At 40.7% G+C, this 18,113-nt stretch overlaps 1 protein-coding gene across 6 annotated transcripts in view; it reads left to right on the top strand.

Annotated features, from left to right (window-relative positions):
* The window catches only part of znf385a (zinc finger protein 385A), a 186,801-nt gene that overhangs the window by 132,020 nt on the left and 36,668 nt on the right, over positions 1-18,113 (top strand). For all 6 annotated transcript variants that reach the window (XM_061903394.1, XM_061903391.1, XM_061903389.1 and 3 more), the window contains one exon: positions 17,607-17,781. In XM_061903394.1, the coding sequence (XP_061759378.1) occupies positions 17,607-17,781 (175 nt within the window). The remainder of the gene's footprint in view (positions 1-17,606; positions 17,782-18,113) is intronic.

The following is an 18,113-nucleotide window of genomic DNA, read 5'->3' as shown; positions in this document are numbered from 1 at the left end:
AAGTCAGTAAGTACAGTTTATTCATAAAGCGCTTTTCACAGATAAAATCACAAAGCGCTGTTTAAAACATAGTTGATGTAAAACAACTATTCAATTAAAACAACAGGGGCAACATCATAAAAAGGATACAAAGTGGATTACAATTGGTAGTTAAAAGGTGCATTAACTAAAAGCTTTACTAAAAAGGGAAGTTTCCAAATGTTTCTTAAACGTTTCAACACAGTCCAGATTACGGAGGGACTTGTGCAAATTGTTCCACAGTCTGAGCGCTATAGTCTGGAATTAAATCCCTAGTTTTAAGTTTACATTTGAATAAGGACAGAGTGTTAGCTTCCTGGGCAGAGTCAGATACTTTATGTGCTTTCGTCAATGTTAATAGAGCTTCTAGAGAATAACTCAAACATAAGGAAATATTACACTTTAAAATGCCTTTTCAATTTTTTTTTTTTTTGTTTACTAAAGTTGAAAAACATTTGTGGACCTACCTAATTTGTAGTTGTCTTCATTTGTACAATAACGGCCTGATTTACTAAAGGTTTGCGTGTACTAAAACACATGCAAACCTGATAGCACACTCAAAGCCGATCTACTGAATGTGTGCAAATTGGATTGTGCCTTTTAAGTGAGCAGAATAAGGCGTGCAATCCATTTGCGGCTCCGTCTTCATTTATATGCAAAATATATGCTGATCATCAAAACGCCCACAACACTGAAAGAGGATGCAAACAAACACTCATCATCGTTTTGCGAGCGCTATTTTGTTTTTTATTCAGCACGTGTCAGAAGGAGGTGTGAACTGACGGTTCCTCACACGGCTGCAGGATCAGTGCGTGCGCTGCAAAGACAAGAAACCTCCGTCCCAACATTTTCCATGGTCAGAAAAAAAATAAATCTTAGGCATTTCGTCCATTCAGAAACATCATGTTATCATTTTATAGGTGCTATTGTTGTGATCCGATGGTCTGATCATCACCATATTGTTATTTTTGTTCAATTTTTATATCACTCTGCGGTTTGACATACTTAGTGCCTGTTTTGTTCGTTTCCATCGTCACTCATTAGTTTCAGCTGCTACTCTCTTTTCCAGCACACCTGTCTTTACTAATCACCAACTGTTTATAAGCCAGCGTTTTCTGTTCACTGATTGTCGGATCTTAGTTTGTTCACATACATCTGTTTACGACTTGTCTCTCACTCTCGTTTTCGCTAGCTCTCACGCTAAGCTTTATTTTATTCCTAGCTTTCACGCTAGTTGTTTTGTGTTTCCTTTTGTGTGCCTTTGTGCTTCGGTTTGTTTGTCCTAGCTTTCCATGCTAGCGCTTTTATTTGCCTTTTCCATTTGTATCAGTGTTTTTGTTCAAAGCTCCTTTTGTTTAATAAATCCCTTAGTTCTTACCTTTTTGCTGTGTTCTTGCTGACGCATCCACGGAGGACCGAATCCGGCATTACAATGCCACACAAGCGTAACAGCTATAGGACTTAAGGAGCAGATAAAACAAATTAAATTGATGCGTTTTGGTGTCCTCTACTATTTTTTTAATGACGTTCGTTCAAAATATTTCTTATATGTAAAAAAAAAATCTTGAAGTATGCATTTTCTGCATTTTAAGTGGCGTACGGTCAGGCTCTCTTCCAAGCACCTTCATCAGTAAAAAAAAGAAATGTAGATGCACTGCTCGACTGTTCCTAAAATGCCCATAAAAAGTAGTTAATGCATCCTGCTTGTTGGAAAACAGCAAAACGCCACAGTTGTATGCCTGATCAAATGCATGTGCAGTAAATAAGGCTATCACTGTGGTAATATTTGTATAGTACATGCAAAATCCGAACCATTTTTCAATTGCACACGCATAGAGTGTTAGTAAATTGCGCACAATAATAGTACAGACATTGCACACGCTATTCACCACGTGGTGTTTGAATCTTAGTAAATCAGGCCCTAAATTCCTTGTGGCAGGACTCTCTTGAAGCGATTTTTCATCTCAGTAGTCTTTTCCTGGACAAATAAAAAGTTTTTAAACAGTCCTTGTACCCATCCTTTTCCATAAAGCTTTGTTTTTTTTAAGAGTACTCTTTACTTTATTTTTGTTACGTGCAGGGGGTCGCAGCTTGCTGCGAGGCTCGTTCACCCGGAATGCAAACGGACAGGACGTGCAGGTGGGAAAATTATTTATTTGTAGAACTCAAACAAGTACCAAAAACTAAAAACAAGCCAGAGGAAAATGTGCCGATCGCACTCTAAGCTAAGGCAAATACTTAACATAGCCAAGAAGACAAGGAATACTCATGTAACTGTAACATAAGCAAGCAAAGAAGCCAGGCCGACTGACCGGCAAAGGCTGGCTTAAATAATGCCTCCGATTAGTGCTCGGGGAACAGGTGAGCGTCCCTAAAATCAATCAGAGGCAGGTGAAAATTATTAGTAGCCAAGGTAACTAAACAAACTCAAGGGTGCACAACAACAGGAACTAAGGGAGTCCATGGCATGTCTTGTTGATCATGTCCTGTTTGGCTATGTTCTGTTGACCTTTGGACTCTTTAAGTTCCCGTTTTTTCACTCCCTGTTTTGTCACTATGACGACCATTCAGTTCACCTGTCCTCACAACTCACGCACCTGTTTTAAATCACCACATCACTATTTAAGCTTGTCATTTTCTGTTGGTCGTCCTGGCGTCATCGTGATCTTTTCTTGCTCCGTGCTGACTTTATTCATGCCTTGCCATAGTTTCGTGCTTCATGCCATGCCAAATAAGTTTTGTTTGATTTATGTTCATAGTCTGTTTATTGTTCCTTAGCCCAAGTTGTGCCTCAGCTGTGAGCCCTTTTGGTTTGTATCTTTTTTTTTGGTTAAAATTAAATCATGTTTATACCTAAACGCCATGTCCAGAGTAGTCCGTCTGCCTTCCTGGGAGAACGACCCCGCAGCAATTTCCCCATTAATTTGAGCGAGGATGAAAGATTTGTGTTTGAGGATATTGATAGCGACGGACTAGAAAAAAAAAAAATAAAATCTGGGAAATCCCTTATCTTTCTATTGTGTTGCTATTGTTTTAGTGAGTTCGACAGTACCTGATAGTCAGAGGTGTACGTCCACGGGTGTCTGACGCGCAGTGTCTCAGCGAAGTCGACGGCAGCTTTAAGGGCGGCACAAGCTCAGCTGACATCCAGTAAGAAGCGACTTTTTACCACAATTTTCTCACTGAAACCTGCTGGTTGACATTCGGTTGGGATCCATGTTCACTGTGATCCATATAGTAAAGTTTCACCTCCGTGAATTTTAAACAAGGAATCACCGTGTGTTTGTGTGGCTAAAGGCTAAAGCTTCCCAACTCCGTCTTTGAACAAATTGCAAACGATTCAGCAACACAGATGTCCAAAATACTGTGTAATTATGCCGTTAAAGCAGCCGACTTTTAGCTGTGTCTGTGCGCAGCGAGGGCTTCACGGTGGCAGAGGGGTTAGTGCGTCTGCCTCACAATACGAAGGTCCTGCAGTCCTGGGTTCAAATCCAGGCTCGGGATCTTTCTGTGTGGAGTTTGCATGTTCTCCCCGTGAATGCGTGGGTTCCCTCCGGGTACTCCGGCTTCCTCCCACTTCCAAAGACATGCACCTGGGGATAGGTTGATTGGCAACACTAAATTGGCCCTAGTGTGTGAATGTGAGTGTGAATGTTGTCTGTCTATCTGTGTTGGCCCTGCGATGAGGTGGCGACTTGTCCAGGGTGTACCCTGCCTTCCGCCCGACTGTAGCTGAGATAGGCACCAGTGCCCCCCGCGACCCCGAAAGGGAATAAGCGGTAGAAAATGGATGGATGGATGGGTGTGCGCAGCGCTCATACTTCCTAAAATGACGTCTTCATTACACGACATTTCCAGGACGAAACTCCCGGGAAATTTAAAATTGTAATTTAGTAAACTAAAAAGGCCATATTGGCATGTGTTGCAATGTTAATATTTCATCATTGATATATAAACTATCAGACTGCGTGGTGGGTAGTAGTGGGTTTCAGTACGCCTTTAATGCTTACTATGAATGTTTACTTGTTATTTTCCCTGGATGAAATGATAATACAACATATATAATCACGTATTATTTTATGAAAATGAATCAGGTGTCATAATATGTATCTGTCTGGACCACGAGATTCAGAGACCACAGGCAAATGCAGAAAGAAGCCTTTTTTTTATAAGGGAAAAAAACTGGTAAAACAAAAAACTAATATTTGCTGTTGAGTACACAAAGAGCAAACTTGCATGAAGGTCAAAGCAGGAGGACAGGACTGGCATTAGAAGCATCGTGATTGGCAACCAGTGAAAGGTGCGGTACCCAGCGCTTGGACCAGAGGAAGAGAGACAAACAGGAGGGGGAAGGAAAAATAAAAGCACTCCACAGGAAATGATACAAAATACAAGGAACTAATAATATTTGTCATGGGGGGTGGTGAGATCAGGTGAGCAATTTTGACAAACTACACATTTAAGCTCAAATCTATACTTATACAGTATTCAATCTTTACAAAATCTTCAGTGTATTTTACTTTGGCAAGGCCCGGAGACCATTTGCCACCCGTAGTTAACTTTTTAACAGGTTGGGGCACAACCGTTAGCATTCTAATATTAGTAAAGCAGTGTTTTTATTTTGTATTCTTTTTCAAATTTTGCAGGTATACACCTCAGCGTTTAATATTTTGTTATTTGACAAATCCTACTTTTAGGCTATATTTTTTTAGGTAATATTATAGGAGTACAACAGAGTCATATTTTGTTACTTGATGCTTACTTTTTCCAGATAATAGTTCAGGTATACATCACAAAGTATAATATTTTGGTACTTGACAGCTTCCAGTTAGCATTTTAACATGCTAAAATTAGCATGCTAGCTTTTTTTTTAACTAATTTTGCAGTTATACCTATCAGTGTTGTATATTTTAATAAAAAATGAAAGGGGGGTATTATTAGCATGTAAGCACTGTACAGTTCTAGCTTTTTTTTTTTTTTTTAGCTCATTTTGCTTACATTTTTTGCTACTTGATGCTATCTGGACAGCACACTAACTGTTAGCATTGCATTTCTGTCTTTAGCTCTTCAGCATTCACACATAATTTCTATGGAAATAGCATTTTTTAGTTATTTTTAGAAAAAAAATCACTGTATTATACTGGTTTTAAAAGGTGAAAACTTGAAAAATGCATCCTCTGATTTGTCAGTCTGGCCCTCTGCGGAAAAAGATTGGGCGCCCCTGGTCAAAGGGTATGTTTACATAAGAAATAAAAAATAAAAAATAGGCCTTTTGGTAAATAGCATTTTGGAAATTTTTAATGACTACATTGGATTATTTTAGTCTCCATAACACTGCAATCAGAGAAACGATCTATACAGAAACGACAGTTATTATTAAAAAACGTTCTTAAATAAACAACCCCTTGGTCTTGATCTTGGTGTCACTTTCCATTTTTGCTATGTCCCAGTGCAGAAGCCTTTTATTCTGAGCAGGCCCTCCCAGTGATTTTCAGCTGCCAAGCAGTTGATCCCTTTGGCTCAGTAAGAGAGCTTAAGAAAGCCACTGCCATATACCTTTCTATCTCCCCTCATGACAGCCTTCATCTGAGAGGTCACTTCTCCTGCAAGCGGTCAGACTTTCCACACGCCTTTCCATGCGCCGCTCTTTCCACCTTGGTCTGAAGGCTTTGCCCTTTCTCAAGACCACTTTACTAGTGTACAGTTACAGATCGTGGACCTTTTTTTGGCGTGATATAAGGGACAACGGGTTCGGTTGTCACACCTTTTACTGTAGTCGGATTGGCTCATCAAAACATCTTTCAATTGTCATTCCTACAGTAAATTTAACTCTAAAGTGTTGGCTTGAAATGTCTATCTCCGTTTTCCATCTCATTTTAACAACTTTTAAAAACAATCTGACACATTGTAACAACCAAGTCTATTAGCAGAATGCTTTTCAAACACCACGGGGTTCACTTGACACAATGCTATTTAAATTGAACAAAAATATTGTTCTTTAAAAAGGGAAAGAAGGAAGAACTAAATCTGAAATTGTAATGATATCGACACATGTTTAAGGCAAAATGAAGGGACATGTATGAGTAAGTATAAGTGGCAACCAACCTCAACTGGAAGATTTTGCCAGCATCATGACTAAAAACAGTCTCAAACGATACTGATATATCATGAAACACAAGGAGTATACTTTGCCTCTCCATGCACTTGTGTGTCACTTTAAGAACAATAATATGGCCGATGCAGCTACAAAGCGCCCAACTGCTTAATTAAGATGCAGTTCTGTCAGCTCACAAGTTACCGTTCGTACTGTTGGACATCGGTTTTCATCACTGTTATCAATACAGCTAGTGAGTGTGCCGAACACTCACTGGGGCGTCGTTTACCCATCACTATTAGCTAGCTAGTAACACTCATATAAAGATTCCCTTCACACTTTTTAAGGGTAACATTTTTTTTTGTTACAAAACCGTTGTGTAAAAGCCAAGTACCGTATTTTCCGGACTATAAGGCGCACTTAAAATCTTTTTTTTTTCTCAAAACTCGACAGTGCGCCTTATAGATCCTGTTCTGTCTCCCTGTAACGTTTGTCTGATCTTGAATGGGATTGTGCTGAAAATTAATTTTTTCCTGAAGGAACTCTCCTGAAGGAATAACTAAAGTACTATCTAATCTATCTAATCTAATCTTATAACCCGGTGCGCCTAAGGTAAGGAATATGTTTGGTTGCGCTTACTCACCTCAAAGCTATTTTATTTGGTACATGATGTAATGTAATGTTTGACTGCCATACTGTGATGGCAGTCAAACATAAGAAATAAATGTAGACATCACTATGATTGCAATTAGAGATGTCCCATGATATCGGACTGCCGATATTATCGGCCAATAAATGCTTTAAAATGCAACATCGGAAATTATCCGTATTGATTTCAAAAAGTAAAATGTATGACTTTTTAAAACGCCGCTGTTCGGAGTGATACACAGACGTAGGGAGAAGTACAGAGCACCAATAAACCTTAAAGGCACACAATATCAATATCACATAATATCTACGGCTTCCCACACACAAGTGAATGCAAGCATACTTGGTCAACAGCCATTTCAATTTTCCTGAAGGAACACTCCCGAAGGAATCAATAAAGTACTATCTATCTATTTATCCATCTATCTATCTAACCATCTATCTATCCATCTATCTATCTATCTATCTATCTATCTATCTATCTATCTATCTATCTATCTATCAATCTATCCATGTACAGGTCACGCTGAGGGTGGCCATATAAACAACTTTAAAACTGTTACAAATATGCGCCACACTGTAAACCCACACCGAACAAGAATGACAAGCACATTTCGGGAGAACATCCACACCGTAACACAACATAAACACAACAGAACAAATACCCAGAACCCCTTGCTGCACTAACTCTTCCGGGACGCTACAATATACACCCCCGCCCCTACCCCCCCCCCCCCCCCAGCTCAACTCCGCCCACCTCAACCTCCTCATGCTCTCTCAGAGAGAGCATGTCCCAAATTCCAAGCTGCTGTTTTGAGGCATGTTAATAAAAAAATATGCACTTTGTGACTTCCATCCATCCATTGTCTACCGCTTATTCCCTTTGGGGTCGCGGGGGGCACTGGTGCCTATCTCAGTTACAATCGGGCGGAAGGCGGGGTACACCCTGGACAAGTCGCCACCTCATCGCAGGGCCAACACAGATAGACAGACAACATTCACACTCACATTCACACACTAGGGCCAATTTAGTGTTGCCAATCAACCTATCCCCAGGTGCATGTCTTTGGAGGTGAGAGGAAGCCGGAGTACCCGGAGGGAACCCACGCAGTCACAGGGAGAACACGCAAACTCCACACAGAAAGATCCCGAGCCCGGGATTGAACCCAGGACTACTCAGGACCTTCGTATTGTGAGGCAGACGCAAGAACCCCTATACCATCGTGCTGCCCGCACTTTGTGACTTCAATAATAATAATGGCAGTACCATGTTGGCATTTGTTTTCCATAACTTGAGTTGATTTATTTTGGAAAACCTTGTTACATTTTTTAATACATCCAGCGGGGAAAAACAAAAAAAAATTAGGCATAATAATGTGTTAATTCCACGACTGCATATATCGGTGTCGTTTGATATCGGACAATATCGGAATATCGGTAAAAAAAAGCCGTTATCGGACATCTCTAATTCCAATATGTCTCAAGTAAACAACACCAACATTTTAAATAGTCCATAGAAAATATAGAACATTACACACGGCACTTAAAAATCTATCAAAATGTTTAAGTGCGAGTTTGGTGAGCTATGAAGCTGCTTAAACAAAGTATTATTATGGTACATGTATAAGGTAAGACATATTATCTGGCGTTTTGTTTCGCAAATTTATGCAAAAGCAACTTTTCTTGCCTTCTGGTACCTGTTCATGTGTATTTGGGATCTGTAGACGTCCTAAAAAATTGCATAAGCTAGCGAGTCAATAATGTTATTCTTCTATATCTTCTTGTTATAGGACACTCATCCTCCGCTGTTGCCATTTCTAATATAAATCGTATAAAGGCTTAGTTGGCCACATGTGTGGATAGCCCCTTTTAGCTCTTATTTCCAAAATTGTGTACACTTCTGAATTGGGGTCTTATGGTCGCTTATGTGGACACTTATACTGCCCTCTGGTGGTGTCAGAATAGTATAGCATACAATGGAATTTGGAAAAAAAAAGTGTAAAAATAAGAATTAGCATGTCACTAAACATGATGTACACATTTGTTAATTATGGACTAAGTATATCATATAAGAAGATGATTCTTAGTTTTTATTCTAATTAAGGTCCAATAAAGTACTATAAAGGTTTTACGTATATCTGTCAGTAAACTCGCCATTGTCACAGTTATTAGTTGTTGACGAACCCCAAGATGCAGAGACGGAGGCAGGCATAGAATGTGAGAACATGATTTAATTCAAACTAAACAAGAACAAACAAAAAGCACGCACGTGGGCGGAATAACAAACTAAGGTAGCTAGCACTGGAAGCTAGAAAACAAAAATAGGAACTTTAGCATGGAAGGTAGAGAATAGCAAACAGAAAAACTGGAAATAACTAATGGCTAACAAGAACAGCTTACCGCTACGACGACCAGGACAAAACGTGGCACGACAGGTAATAGCTGAAAAGAATCACAGACACGACAAGAGCAACATATGGCAACGACAAGTCCGAATGACAATACAATTATCCAACAACTGACAAAAGACAAAGGAGGTACAAATAGGAGCCGGCCGATTGGCAACAGGTGTGGCCAGATGCCAATCAGCCGCAGCTGAAGGGGAACACAGCACTCAGGGAACAAGACAGGAAGCTGACAAAATAAGAGCACTAGACAGGAACTATCCATCCATCCATCCATTTTCTACCGCTTATTCCCTTTCGGGGTCGCGGGGGGCGCTGGCGCCTATCTCAGCTACAATCGGGCGGAAGGCGGGGTACACCCTGGACAAGTCGCCACCTCATCGCAGGGCCAACACAGATAGACAGACAACACTCACACTCACATTCACACACTAGGGCCAATTTAGTGTTGCCAATCAACCTATCCCCAGGTGCATGTCTTTGGAGGTGGGAGGAAGCCGGAGTACCCGGAGGGAACCCACGCATTCACGGGGAGAACATGCAAATTCCACACAGGAACTAAGGACAGAAAATACTAAACAGACAAATGCAGAGGAAAAAACTAAAACACAGACAAACTGTCAGGGGCAAGTCTGAAAGCCATGAAACCACTAAAATACACCGGTGTAGTGAGTTGGTATTATTCACCCAAGGAACTTTAGTTATTAGCGTTCTGGTCGGATTATTTTTCACAGGACACTTTTTTTGTGTGGTTGTTTCCAGATGAGGAGATGCTGCTTTTTTATTGATTCAAGTAAAGTCTAAATGTCATTAAAACAGTTAGCTCCATTTTATGACACATCTTCCACTACCGTCCTTGCCCGCTACACCGCTACAACAAAAATGACGGAGAGAAGACGCTGTCGATGGTGAGCCACTTAAATAAGACCGCCCAAAAAAAACGTGCATTTGTAAGCATTTGTAAGAAAGCGGCTTGAAGATGATCTGTAAAACATAATCAATGTAACATTTTGACCAATGAACCCCCAGTACATGTTATGTAGACCACAAGAAAGTGTTTTACATCCATCCATTTTCTACCGCTTGTCCCTTTTGGGGTCGCGGCAGGTGCTGGAGCCTATCTCAGCTGCATTTGGGTGGAAGGCGGCGTACACCCTGGACAAGTAGCAACCTCATCGCAGGGCCAACACAGATAGACAGACAACATTCACACTCACATTCACACACTAGGGCCAATTTAGTGTTGCCAATCAACCTATCCCCAGGTGCATGTTTTTGGAGGTGGGAGGAAGCCGGAGTACCCGAAGGGAACCCACGCAGTCACGGGGAGAACATGCAAACTCCACACAGAAAGATCCCGAGCCTGGGATTGAACTCATGACTACTCAGCCAGGACCTTTGTATTGTGAGGCACATGCACTAGCCCCTGTTCCACCGTGCTGCCCCGGATGTGTTTTCAATTTAGAAAAAAATAATATTTTGACTCCTTTAATGTGCCTTATAATCCGGTGTGTGTTTTATATGAAAAAAGATCTAAAATAGATATCGATAGATAGATAGATAGATAGATAGATAGATAGATAGATAGATAGATAGATAGATAGATAGATAGATAGATAGATGGATAGATAGATAGATAGACAGATAGGTAGTGGTTTGTGCAGCCCTTTGAGACACTAGTGATTTAGGGCTATATAAGTAAACATTGATTGATTGATTGATAGATAGATAGATAGATAGAGAGAGAGATAGATAGATAGATAGATAGATAGATAGATAGATAGATAGATAGATAGATAGATAGATAGATAGATAGATAGATAGATAGATAGATAGATAGATAGATAGATAGATAGATGGATGGATAGATTCCTTAAAGTTTTATTAAAGTATTAATGAGGAGCAAAGTATTTACAATTTGACATTAATAGGCTGACCTTACGTCCTCTTTTCCCCGGACATGTCCTCTTTTGCGGGTGGTGTCGGGGTGTCCGGGCGTTTTTTTTAAATGCCTCAACTGTCCGGCATTTTGAATTAGGGTTGCGTGTATTTTCAATGTACATCCAGGGTTAAGTTACCGTATATATAATACTCGAGTTGGTAAATTCTAGCTGTAAATATTGTAGCGGCTGGCTACGGGGTGTTAGCCAATGGCTTTGGCTGGGGGGCGGGACTTACGAGGAAGATAGGGAAGTGACGCTATTGACAGGAAGTGTCGGTTCGAGTTTTGCCGGGAAAGGTCCTTTTTTTGTTTTAAATGTTGACTCTGCAGTATTTTTTTTATTTTTTTTACAGGAGCCTAAAATAATTGGCTCAGTAATGTTACCTCTGTTTTGTTGTTTTAACTGATTTGTGAAATACCCTTCACCTATGCTGTATTCTCTGAGGACATCTGTTTTTGTTTCAAATGTTTTGAGGCATTATTTATATTTTTTACATTAGAAGGTTCCACTGGACTGAGAAGAGACATTTTAAAGAATGGGCTGTTACTTGTTTTTTGTTTAAATATAATTAACTTATTTTGAGGCTTTATTTATGTGTATATTATATACAAGAGGTTATTTTGAATATTGTTACCTCTGTACTTTTTCTAAAACTGGGAATGTTACATAATTTAAGTGTGACTTATTTTTTTATACTGTCAACAGAGGAGAAAAAAATGCTGTATTTAAATAAATAAATTATTTATAAAGCAAGTTCAGGAATCATTGGCAAATTTTCACCTAGTCCCGGCCTTGGCGTGCTGCCCGCCTTGGTACGCATGTATGTGTCCTCTTGGGATTTCAGAAAATGGTCAGCCTAAACATTAAAACCACAAAAAGTCCTCTCTCCTCAAGTTCAGCTGTCTTGTCCCAGAGAGGACTATGCAGGTGAGCTCTGATCCTGACTTTGGACATTTTCATACCACAATTTTAGAGACCATGCTCACTGGATGGGTAGATACAACACAGGTGACAACCAATTTGACCCCGTTCTGCCCTACAAGAAAAACACAGCCTTTTGGTTTCCAGTGCCAGATAGTGCTAGTCAAACAGCAAAGAAGCCCACCCATGACTTCCCCTTTGCCAAGCTGGTCTATTTCTCCTCTAAGCCTGTTGGTTGGTGCAAAGGTCCAAGTGTCACTTAAATTCTCCAAGCCTTTCAGCACTTGTGGCAGCTGTCAAGCACCCATCAAGACACCAGAGGGGCTCTGACTGTAATCCAACTAGTTAAAAATCATCTCCACGAGTTGCCCCCTTGATGTGGGTTTATTACCCCAGTGTGGCACCTAGCATTGCACATCTGCTCACTCAACATATTTTTTTTGCAAATAGCTGACAGCTGATTAAAGGGCACTGCTGAAGTTATGTGGCGTAGTCTTTACTTGGCGGACACTAAAATCATGATAGTGGGGGTATAAACACAAAATGAACAGGTGGTAGCTAGAGATGCGCAACCTGCACTGCAAAAACTTAAATCCAAGTAAGATTAAATATCTCAAATAAGGGTCATGTTTGCTAGATATTACAGCTTGTTGCTGAGATTTTATGACCTATGTTGCAGTGTTTTTCAAACTTTTCTAAACCGAGGCACACATTTTCATTGAAAAATTCCCAAGGCACACCATCAGCAGAAAACATTAAAAAATTAAACTCAGCACGCAATATTGACAGTAAAAAGTCGTTCTCGCAATTGTTGGATAAACATTCAAACAATAACACACCGTGCATCACTATAGCTTGTCTCAAAGTAGGTGTACTGTCACGAAACACTGACTCATCTTGAGTATTTTGGTGTTTTCCTGTGTGTAGTGTTTTAGTTCTTGTCTGGCACTCCTATTTAGTTGTTTACTGTCATGTCATGTAGAGATGTGCTTTGTGGACGCCGTCTGCTCCACGCGCTGTGAGTCTTTGCTGTCGTCCAGCATTCTGTTTGTTTACTTTACAGCCAGTTCTGTTTGAGATTCGTTTTGCATAACCATCCTTAAGCTTCAATGCCTTTTGTTTATTTTTGGTTTAAACTTTAGATACCGTTTTACCTTCACACTGCCTTCCGCTGTCATCTGCATATTGTGATCACAACGAATCCTGTTTCTGGCATCTACATAGCCATTAGCTACCTACTGCCACCTACTGATATGGAAATTGACAGCACAGACAATATTTACTGGTTTGCAAATAATATTTTTAACCCAATTAGGTGAAATTACATAATTTCCCACGGCACACCGAATAATATCTCACGGTACACCAGTGTGCCGCGGCACAGTGGTTGAAAAACCCTGCTATATTGAGTAAAAAATGCTTGAAACGGTTGGAAAGCTATGTCATCTACACTCACAAGTATATAACTACTTCTTTAAAGTAATATTTTTTTACTTCAAGCATGAAAAAAAAAAATTATGAAGCCAGGCGCATATCAGTATGTCAAGATAATCAATCAATCAATGTTTATTAACATAGCCCTAAATAGCAAGTGCCTCAAAGGGCTGCACAAGCCACAACGACATCCTCGGTTCACAGCCCACAAAAGGGCAAGGAAAAACTCACAACCCAGGCGGACGTCAATGTGGATGACTATGAGAAACCTTGGTAAGGACCGCAGAGAGGACCCCCCCCCCCCCCCACCCCCAACAGGGAGACCGAATACAATGGACGTCGAGTGGGTCTAACCTGATATTGTGAACGTCCAGTCCATAGTGGATCTAAGATAATAGTGAGAGTCCAGTTCATGGTGGGGCCAGCAGGAGACCATCCCGAACGGAGACCAATGCCCAGGCGAGCGGTCCACCCCATTGTCCCGACTCTGAACAGCCAGCACTTCATCCATGGCCACCGGACCTGTGCTACCCCCCTCCCCCTCCACAAGAGAGAGGGGGGAAGAGGAGAAAAGAAAAGAAACGGCAGATCAACTGGTCCAAAAACGGGGTCTATTTAGTATACAAATGAGTTTTAAAATGGGACTTATGCTTCTACTGAGGTAGCATCTCCAGAGTACTGGAGCCCGAATAGAAAACGCTCCATAGCCCGCAGACTTTTTTTTGGGCTTTGCGAATCACTAATAAGTCGGAGTTCTTTGAACGTAGAATTCTTGCCGGGACATATGGTACAATACAATCGGCAAGATAGGCTGGAGCTAGACCGTGTAGTATTTATACGTAAGTAGTAAAACCTTAAAGTCACATCTTAAGTGCACAGGAAGCCAGTGCAGGTGAGCCAGTATTTGTACCAACTGTAATCTTTTAATGCTAGACATAGGGAGACCCGATATTAATACGTTACAGTAATCGAGACGAGACGTAACGAACGCATGAATAATGATCTCAGCGTCGCTACTGGACAAAATGGAACACATTTTAGCGATGTTAAGGAGATGAAAGAAGGCCGTTTTAGTAACACTCTTAATGTAAAATAATTGCACTAGCATTTACCTAATTTAAGAATATTTTTCAACATATTGAGCAAAAAGGTCTCAATTTGTTTTTCTACCAGGAAAAGTGTACTTGTTATTAGTGAGAATATACTTATTTTAAGGTATTCTTGGGTTCATTTACATACTTGCCATACCTCCTGGATTTTCCGGGAGACTCCCGAGATTCAGCGCCTCTCCCGAAAACCTCCCGGGACAAATTTTCACCCGAAAATCTCCCGAAATTCAGGCGGAGCTGGAGGGGGCTTGGCCTGTCTTCACCTCCGCTTTCCCACAATATAAACAGCGTGCCTGCCCAATGACGTTATAACTGTCGATTGATCGAGGGCGAGTTTTTGGTTTCTTATGTGGGTTTATTGTTAGGCAGTTTCATTAACGTCCTCCTAGCGCGGTAACAACACACAACAACAGCAGTCACGTTTTCGTCTACCATAAAGCAGTTTGTCTGCCGTAAACAGCAATGTTGTGACACTCTTAAACAGGACAATACTGCCATCTACTGTACATGCATATGTGGCAATAACATCGACAGTTTTTAGAGAGTGCAGTGCACAACTGCGCACACAACAAGAAGACAAAGCAGAAGAACGAGGAAGATACAGCCATGGCGACGCCAACGACGCATAAGATGAAGAAATACGCTTGTAAGTTCCAAGCTGCAGCTGCGATTGGACCTGGATAGCCTCCGGGAAGAAGTAGTGGACTACCAAGTGCTTCGCAGTGAAGATCTTCCTCAGGAAGCAAAGATTGACCGGTTTTGGGCCATGCTCTGGAGAGATGGAAGATTCCAGACTCTACTACATTTGATGAAAGCACTTTTGTGCGTGCCACACAGCAATGCATCATCGGAGAGGGTGTTCAGCATGGTTAGAAAAATAGTGACGGAGAATAGAACAAGGACGGACAATTCAACCCTTAACCCAACAATAAGTAGATGAGTGTTAAGTCAGTGTATATGTGTAAATAAATGAACACTGAAATTCAAGTATTGCTCTTATTTCTATATACCAGTATATATATATATATATATATATATATATATATATATATATATATACATACATATATATATATATATATATATATATATATATATATATATATATATATATATATATATATAGCTACAATTCACTGAAAGTCAAGTATTTCTTACATATATATATATATATATATATATATATATATATATATATATGAAATACTTGACTTGGTGAATTCTAGCTGTAAATATACTCCTACCCTCTTAACCACGCCCCAGCCCCACCCCCGACCACAACCCACCTCCCGAAAACGGAGGTCTCAAGGTTGGCAAGTATGTTCATTGAGGTTAGCTAATTTTACTTTTTTTGGAAAGTCTTGACAAGCCAAATGTTTCATGTTCTATTGGCAGATATTTTTTCTTAGTTCAGGTAAAATACCCCAAATGTCTGTATTTTTTTTTTCTTGTTTTTGAACACTGACTTTTTGCAGCGTGTGTGTAGGGGATCACAACATTCCTGTGCTTTTATAACACACCCGACATACTGTAGACTGCTGGCGACAGCTCATTATAGCAACCTTACATTTAATCGGCCATGTCGGGCCAGCTTCGCATTTCTCCGTGCAGAATCACAAACAAAGAATCCCGGGATATCCTGACACTCACCAGATGAATGATTCACCTGGCTTGTTTACTCTCAGTGCAAACACATCAGGGAGCGGCGAGCATTTCATAAGAGATTAGCCACTGCAATAAATCTGGTCAAGTTTCTATCTTTGTTGTAATTCAGGATGATCTTAGCTTTCTATCCGGTTTCATCTTTTCAAAGAAGCATTTTGATTTAATGTGCTTGCAGGGTGGATATTATATTACGAGCAAGGTATGCCAGGCTGCGATCCGCTACAGTTAGCCGTGCCTCCTTTTTCACCCAGACTCACAAAAGCCAGCAACCTGTTGATAACGTGCGGCGTGTTAACGAAGTAGCCATTCCGCCGACCCTCAGTTCAACTCCCATGTGTCGGCATCTGTCGGCAGATTTGTTAATAATTAAGGTCGGCGCCAGGAACTGTCAAATAGTTTAGTTTCGGTCTTTGCGAGTGGACTAATGATTCACCAACAAATATTAACTGCACAAGTCTTCATAAATTTCCAGTAAATTGGGAACAGCTGACAATGGAATAAGGAGTGTGTTTGGAACAAGGGGGCCCAACGGGGTCTCAGGTGTTTTCACCGTTGCATGTCTTCAGTCACCTGGTTGTAATCCAATCTTCTTTTCACTGTATACCACCCAGAGTGTGTATAGAATAACATGCATTACACCTTTTTTGAGTTTTTTTAAAATCTACATTTAAAACCTTGTGGTCGTGATAACACATATCGAATATGCTTTGTTGTGAATGTTTACATTTTGCTCCACAGTTATTTTTTAACCTGTTTTTTTGAGTGGGTAGAGCAGGGGTCGGAAACCTTTTTGAACACTGACTTTTTGCATTGAGGGTAACATGGTGCAACTTGAGCATCATTGAAATGGCAAACATGAGACATATTTGGGACAATAATGAATGGTGCGAAAGCGTTTGCCAAGAATATTTTGATGGATCAAAACACCGCAAACAGAGACATCCAAAACTGCGTGCAAGCTCACGCCAAAATGCATGAACTTTGATGAACGAGCGAATAAGTTAAGTTAAAAAGTTAAAGTACCAATGATTGTCACACACACACACTAGGTGGAGTGAAATGTGTACTCTGCATTTGACCCATCTCCTTGTTCACCCCCTGGGAGGTGAGGGGAGCAGTGAGCAGCAGCACTGGCCGCGCCCGGGAATCATTATGGTGATTTAAACCCCAATTTCAAACACCTTGATGCTGAGTGCCCAGCAGGGAGGTAATGGGTCCCATTTTTATAGTCTTTGGTATGACTCGACCAGGGTTTGAACTCACAACCTACCGATCTCAAGGCCACAACCACTCTAACCACAAGGCTATTGAGCAGACCAAATTTATCACAGGCGCCCTTTAACAACATATTTTCTGTGTTTATCAACAGAGCCAAGCAGAATCCCACTACAAAGGAAACCGCCATGCCAGGAGAGTCAAAGGCATTGAGACATCTAAGAGTCGTCAAGATGGGGACAAGCCCTCACAGATTGTGACCCCCACCACCTCCCCTTCCCCTCCAGGAGCCCAGGGCGCTTCCATTGATGGTGAGCCCAGCAACCAAGGTGAGAGGACAGAAAAAAGGGCGGAAGTCCCAAATGTTTCATCCACCCGTCCATCCGTTTTCTACCGCTTCAATTAATCTCTATTCATTTGGTTTACAAAAAACGAATAATCACTGGGTCTCTATAATTAGTGTAAGGTCCAAAAAACTTCTGTAGTTTTGATTACTTTACAGGATGGCCAGCAACTTGAGGGCTCCAGGTTCGATCCCCGCTTCCACCACACTGGTTTAAAATGTAGTTTAAATATGTAGATAATCGGTTTCACGCTGTAAAGCGTTTTAAGTCTCCAGAAAAAAGCGCTAAGTACATACAATTCACTTCACTTCAAATGA

The sequence above is a fragment of the Nerophis ophidion genome, linkage group LG06 (genome assembly GCF_033978795.1).
Source record: "Nerophis ophidion isolate RoL-2023_Sa linkage group LG06, RoL_Noph_v1.0, whole genome shotgun sequence".
Lineage (NCBI taxonomy): Eukaryota > Metazoa > Chordata > Actinopteri > Syngnathiformes > Syngnathidae > Nerophis > Nerophis ophidion.
Note: the sequence above shows the minus strand (reverse complement) of the source record. Positions and strands in the feature narration are given on the sequence as shown.